This window comes from Trachurus trachurus (genome assembly GCF_905171665.1).
Source record: "Trachurus trachurus genome assembly, chromosome: 20".
Lineage (NCBI taxonomy): Eukaryota > Metazoa > Chordata > Actinopteri > Carangiformes > Carangidae > Trachurus > Trachurus trachurus.
Genome location: NC_139911.1, coordinates 10,152,908 through 10,160,240, shown reverse-complemented (window position 1 = coordinate 10,160,240; position 7,333 = coordinate 10,152,908). Strand labels below are relative to the sequence as shown.

Here is a 7,333-nt window from a genome sequence, read left to right as displayed (position 1 = left end):
CCACTGAGTGCCTCTAGTTGACCTTCCTCTCAGCGCTCACAGGCCCAGGTCCTAAATAATAAATGAATCACCTGGAAAGAGCCAAGTGTGTGTGTGTGTGTGAGCCACGTAACTCAGCAGGAAAAGTTAACAAAAGGCGACGAGAGCGATCTCGCTGACCGGGGTTAGTAACTTGCACTGAAACATGTCGCATAGCAGCTATTTAACCGCTTTTCCCGCAACATCATCACGTCAGCGTTGCCTTGTGCGTATGCCAGCGGTAGGAAAGTGTGTGTTGCGCTGCAGGGAGTGTCAATCATTAATGAAAAGCGTCCCACCATCTCAAGTTTCCTTCGGGAGAGGAGTGGGAGAGGAGGGAGTAGGGGGAAGGAGCTCAGGGGTTAAAGATAACAGGATTAGGAGAGCGGTGTGTGCAGTGTGCCTAGTACATTATACTGTTACACAGTACTCACATTTTCTCTCCCTGCCCTTTCTTCTTCTTCTCCTTCTTCTTTCTCTGCCCACAGTTGCAGACAGAAACAATGTCACTAAAGCCAGCGCACACAACTTTCACATCTTGAAGACCTGCCAAACAGTGTGTCAACAACGATAAGTTGACTTTGGAGTCGTCTCCACTCACCACCAGGAGATATTTCAATGCTTCTTACTTTGTGACTCATTATTGCTTCAACTTAACTCTTTCCTTCCTTGTGGATTTATTGCTTATCACAACCACATTTTTCACCATGGATTGTCATAAACCCACTGCTGTTTTGGATCAAAGCCTCGGACACAAACACCACCACTATGAATAGCAGCTGAAGTGGAGCATCCAGCCCGGGCAATAGTTTGAAAATCTATCAAGCAACATATTCCCTCTTCGTCTCATCTACTCCGATTGGATCATTGGCCAAGTTACAGTCGACATGGATGGGAGGACTGAAAGTTTGTTACAAACCTCAGCTCGGATGGATCTGGTTATGTTCTGGACGTCGGTCGCTCGTCTTTTTTCTTTGGCAAGATAAACGCTGTGATCTAAAAGATGGGAAAGCTACACTGCAACAGTTTTCTGTGTTGCCTAATCACCTGATGATACAAAATAAGTTGTTTTCATTCAACAGACAGTAGCTGCTCGCTTGAATATTTTTGGTTGTCATGAAAGGATATTTTCCTTGTTTCTGTGCTCTCCCACAGGCCTGCTTGGCCTGACAGGAGGGCCTCTGTAAAGAGCACGCAGGAGGCTTATGAGACATTTGGACACCTTAAACTTTCATATCCTTGTGGATTAAGATAAAACAAACAGGAACTGAGGCGCGAGAAGCGCGTTGGCATGGCAGCCGATCACGGCGAGCTGCTGTCTGAGATGGCCACCGTCGGGCGTCTGAGCGCCACCGAGCGGCTGAAACACGCCCAGAAGCGCCGTGCACAGCAGCTCAAAGCCTGGATGCAGATGGAGAAGGATGCAGCGCGAGGGTCAAGAGCCAAAGCCGATAAGAAGAAGGCACGCACCACCAGAGTGACATTCCCCCATGCCATCACTCTGCTGGATGCTGCTGCCCGTAACGATGTGGAAGAGGGTGAGTAGAAACTTGCATACACAGAAAAGAGTCATGATTGAGAGACTAAAAATATGTAGTGCTTTTCTACTGCTCTTATAGATCTTCACTAAATCAGTCAAGCATATGAAGGAGCTAAAGACAGCCCTCCCACCTGGTGAAAGGTCCATGTTGTGAAAGCAAGCCCACACGCCTGCATTTGTTTTCTTTGTACTTATAAGACAGCAGCATGTTTCTCAGTAAAAAAACACAACTAAAGGGAAGTTATTCATGCATAATTTACACTGAATACGTCACACTTTAATTGTAATAGGCCGGGGGGGGGTTTGTTTTCAAAGACCTTATTCAGCCATGCGATCAACGCTAATTACAGTGGCAAATCTTTCATTGTTGCTCTACACACCCTAACTTGGTGTCATTTGTTATATCTATTTATAGCAGACAGATACGTGCAAAGTGTTGTAACGTTTATGTGGGAAAGGACTCTGCCCGGGCGGCCAGTCATTATGTCGTGTGTGTATGTTCAATGTGTGTGTGTGATTTTGCTTCCTCTAGTGAGGGAGCTGCTCAACACTGGAGTCAGCCCGGATCTGGTCAACGAGGATGGACTGACCGCCCTACACCAGGTACATAAACACACAGGCGTTGGAGTCACCAGTGGAGTGACGAGAACATGATCCTTCACCGGCGGCTACCCACCTGCAATGCAAACAACGCTAACTCTAGTTACCTCGACTAACTTTGGGATTAATTGTGAACATCAATTTTACAGGCTCAAAATCTTTGTGACCTCAATTTGAGTCCATAAAACTTAAGCATCTGGTAATAATCTCATAATTGCTGCAAATTCAGGAGCAAGTTTGGTCGTCATATCCAAAATTACCAGCAGCCCACATCTTCTAAACACATTCCACATGTAGACCACATGCAGTACACACTATCTCCAGCATTTAGACCATTAGATGAACTTCCAGATCTACATGCACAGGTACACACTCCCATATGTCCATCACTTTTTATAAGCACAACAAGATATTGCTTACAGAGTTTTGCACTCTGTGGCTCCCCTTAACAAGGCAGGTGACCTTTTGTGCAGCGTGTGTTTATGTTGTGTGCGGTCAGCGTTGTAGCTTTGTACTCGCTAAGTACTGTTTGCCTTTGTTTTGTCTGAACTTGAACTTATCTAAAGTCGGTTGACGCTACCCCCACTCATTCATTCCCACCGTTTATAGAGAGGTAGGAGGTTGGAAGAGTGAGGACAACTCGCATTCCTTCCCCGAACAGTCACATTCAGAAGAAACCATCATAAGATTCCTGTGTTTGGGACTTTGAAACACACAAATCTAAAATTAAACTGCAACCTTTGTCATTTTCACAGTTCTTGTTCTGCTCTTTGTGTTGTTTATTTCTCTACCTAAGTCACCACATATACACATTCAACTACAGACTCGTGAGTGGGATATTTGTGAGCACAGGGAACTCTTTATAAAAGCTGTTGACTCTGCTCTTCCCCTTGGAAAACTTGATGTTTACACAGCAGAGGGCTGGGCGTTGCATGCAAATTTTGTTCTTTTACACAAGCTGCTATATTAGTGGTCGTAAATAATGATTCATAGATTTCTCACTGTGCATGCAGTGTATGTTTTCCATATGTTTCTGTGCCTGATTAGTAATTTCTTTGTGCTTAACTGTATATACATTTACATACATATCTACAACTGCCCTCTCTCCTCAGTGCTGCATTGATGACTTTGTGGAGATAGTGCAGTGCCTGCTGGACGCTGGTGCCTCAGTGAATGCTTGTGATAGTGAGTTATGGACACCTCTGCACGCTGCTGCCACCTGTGGACACACTGGTCTGGTGCAACTCCTTATTCAGGCGTGAGTTTGGCCATGTCGTAACTTAACACTTTTTTTTTTTTTTTTTTGCACCTTTCTTCACACAGGAAGTTTTGCCTAATGTCATTTTAGTGATAATAATATTGTAGATAAGATGACATTATGAACTTCAACAACTGTCAACTGCCACTGTCAATAATTGCTCAAGCCCTTCATTCGTTGATTTTATTTTCTAAACCAAGGTATAAACAGACAGAATTCCATGGATAGGCAATCTTGTTTACATAAACAATGCAAATGTGGCTGTACAACACTTTGCAAGTGCATGAATATTCCTGATGGGCTTTGTACAGAAGGGTGTGTCACTGTCTAGTGCTCTAATCCTCTTGTTTGTTTGTTTTTTGTTTACCTATTTGTGTATGCATGGTTCTAGTGGGGCTGACCTGCTGGCGGTCAATGCAGATGGCAACATGCCCTACGACCTCTGTGAGGATGAGGCCACGCTCGAGCTGCTGGAGATGGTTATGGCTGAGCAGGGTCAGTGAGTTCATGAGTTCAGCTTCTCTTAAAATACAGATGTTATGAGTAACTGTAGGTGACAAAGGCTCAAAGGTTGATTTAACTCTCATCAGGATGTGGGATTCAAATAAACATTAAACACGTACAATAAAAAAATACAATAAAAACTATTGTGGAGATGTCAAATAAGTAAAGTTTCTATTACAGAAAAAGGTGCATAAATGTCTTTATTCTAAACTGTTATCTGTGAGCTAACTACTATCTTTGTTTTTTATCCCTGTGTGTGTTTTTGTGTGTGTAGGGATAACTCAGGACCGTATAGATGAATGCAGAGGGGCTAAGGAGACGGCCATGCTAGCGGACATCCAGGCTCTGCTTCAGAGCAAAGAAGACTTAAACACTCAGGACGATAATGGAGCAACTCTGGTGAGACGGGCAGATAGAAACAACAATTTTTAGCTGCTTACGCAATATGGTGTAATTAAGATGTAGCAGCTCAGGGACTTTAACTGTGTGGTATCAGCATGCATTCACAGAAAATATCAAAACATTTGAAATAAGAATACAATAATTCAACAGAAGTTAGACAAAACAGAACCAAAAATACAAAAGGTCTGAAAATCATTCAAAATGTCTAAATGGAAAATGGCCTTGTTTGGATTGTGGTTTGTTTTTTCTTATGTCTAGCGGTGTAAAATACATTCCATGGCTGACATGTCATTTTAATATTGTGTGTTCTCTGTGTTGCACTTCCCTCCCAGCTCCATATAGCATCTGCTAATGGCTACATATCTGTGGCAGAGCTGTTGCTAGAGAACAGGGCTCAGGTGGAGGTGAAGGACTCTGATGGCTGGACACCACTACATGCTGCCTCCTGCTGGGGACAAGTAAGTGCTGCAGACAAACCAAAACATGGGGACCTACTACTACTCTAACCGACCTATTAATAGTATAGTTTTGTTTATTTATTCCTTAGATTCAAATGGTGGAGCTGCTGGTAGCCCATGGAGCCAGTCTAAACACAAAGTCTATCCTGGAAGAGACACCTCTGGGTGAGACTAGAAAGTCTTTTTGGTCTTCATAACAAAATAGTGTCAATGATAAAACCTTCTACCTTTGAGGAACACTTAATTACCAATCAAGAGAAACCAATAACCTTTTGCTGAAATGTCTAACCTTTGCTGCCACTGGCATTTCAGATGTGTGTATGGATGAGGATATGAGAGCCAAACTTATGGACCTAAAGCACAAACATGATGCCATCATGAAGAGCCAGGACCGGCAGAAGGGCACGCTGCAAAGACGAGCCTCTAGCACCGGCAGCAGAGGGTAAGAGTGGACATCGGCAAACAATAAAATAAAAAGAAGAAGAAGAAAAAAACTCAATAGTTTTAATTTATGGTTTCCATCTCTTTTTTGTCTAAACAGTAAGGTGGTGCGTCGCGTCAGCGTGAATGAGCGTTCCAGTCTGTACCGGCGGGAGCACCACAAAGAGGCCATGGTGTGGCAGGAGAGAGGCCGACAGCCCGAGCCACAGGACGACGATGAGGACAGACAGACAGACAATGAGCTACACCACCATGCCACCATGGTGAGTGAGCTTAGCCTTGATGACCTTTTGAAGGAAATGTGTTACATTATTAAAGGTATAGTTCAACATTTTGGCAAATCGGCCCATTGCCATAATCTCTACAGTTTTAGGAGTAGGTTCGTAACCTTTAATTGTCAGTGTAAGCTATTTTTAGAACAGTGGAGCAGAGCTGTGAGCTGCTCAGAGCTACGCTACTGAGGCTAATGGGATTTCTTGGTTTCCCTCATCAAACTCATCAAATACACAACTCCAAAATGCTCTCGTGGACAAGTTGTGGCCTGCACATTCACCACGCTATGAGATAATAACAGAACATTACGATACTGAGTTGTTTTCGAGGCAAATGCAGAGACTGCTTACCGAAAAACTGCCCCCAACGGGAACACACATCAGCTGTTTTGCATGAATTTACCTCTAAAACGACTCTGTCTCGCAACGTTCCATTATTATCTCATAGCGTGGTGAATGTGCAGGTCACAACTTGTCCACAAGAGTGTTTTGGAGTTGTTGGATTGTGTATTTGATGAGTTTGATGAGGGAAACCAAGAAATCCCATTAGCCTCTGACTGTAGCGTAGCACTGAGCAGCTCGTGGCTCTGCTCCGCCAAAATGTTGAACTATCCCTTTAATGGTTTAGTCTCATTTTTTGAAAGTGTAGTCTGTAGAGTGTAGTCTGATCAAACTACAAGTTTTGAAGTGAAATGTGCTGTTTCAGGCTGCTGGTGGTACAGCGTCATCACATTTAGGAGAGCCGGAGGCTGCAGACAGGAAAATAATGTCCAGCCTTGGGAATGGAGGGACGTCTGTTTCCCTGGCCGCCTCTGTGCCTGGAGAGCTGTGGAGTGGCGGAGGCCTCATGGACCGCAGCGCCTCCTACCAGCTCAGCCCCGCCTCTGGAGCTGAGTTGGGGTCCGTGTCTACAGACGGCGAGGGGGGAGACAGTATGACTCGAGAGAAATCGCACCAAACGCTGGCTGACCTGAAACGCCAGCGGGCAGCTGCCAAGCTCAACAAATACCCTGCACCTCCGCCACCCCTGCCCCCTCCCACAGAGGAGGAGCCTTCAGTTGCAGTAATTGAGGTTACGACTACTCAGGCCCAGCCGGAGCTCCAAATGACGCCCAGCACGGAGCAGGTAGCCTCCCCGAGCCAGGTGTATTTCACCCCAGCCAGCGGAGATCCTCCACTGCTGAAGCTCCGAGCCCCTGAGGAGGAGCAGTCTACCAACAAGGAGCCCTGCTGTGGACTCATGTAGACACACTCAGACATACACAGACATGCTGCCTACAGAGTAGAGGAGAAGGCATGAAACACTCCAAAGTGGCAAATAACATTTCAAAACCGAAACATTTGAAATGAATCTTTGAAGACTGAAAATTAAGGCCACATGCCAATGAGCGTTTGATCTACACTGCATTTCACATAACTTCAAGTGCAATCGATGTGCTTATTCTCTCTTTGCTTATCTTTCATTATACACTGCACAATTTATACTTGAGGTCCCACCATTCCCTGAAGCTCTGTCTCACTTGGAGGCTTCCTGATCTGATGAATATATGTGGGACTAGAGGGGTCCATCTAGTGACTGGAAAGAGAACTACAAGTTTCAGTGTTGCAACCACAAGCAATCTGCTTTGCTGGGTCTTTTTCAATGCCGATATAACTGCTCAAGTAGATTAAATGACGAGCCTTAGAATCACAGGAAGGATGAGTTATCCACATAAATCTGAATGAAATTTGAACTGATTTAAATTAAGAATGAGTGAATGAAGTTAAAGCTCTGTTTTCTTTACTGAGTGACTGAATTGAAGGGTACGTTATTAGTATTTGCATATACATTTATATTATC

The 7,333-nt window shown here is 44.4% G+C and overlaps 1 protein-coding gene across 1 annotated transcript; it reads left to right on the top strand.

Moving 5' to 3' along the window:
• Nucleotides 1–1,309: 1,309 nt before the first annotated feature.
• On the top strand, nt 1,310–7,126 carry ppp1r16a (protein phosphatase 1, regulatory subunit 16A; the record flags this gene model as incomplete). The annotated part of the gene is made up of 10 exons (XM_083995123.1): nt 1,310–1,556; nt 2,091–2,161; nt 3,271–3,416; nt 3,808–3,911; nt 4,195–4,319; nt 4,655–4,780; nt 4,870–4,945; nt 5,093–5,222; nt 5,322–5,484; nt 6,200–7,126. 10 exons carry the CDS (start codon nt 1,310–1,312, stop codon nt 6,737–6,739), a joined length of 1,728 nt encoding a protein of 575 aa, XP_083851249.1. The 3' UTR covers nt 6,740–7,126.
• Nucleotides 7,127–7,333: the final 207 nt, after the last annotated feature.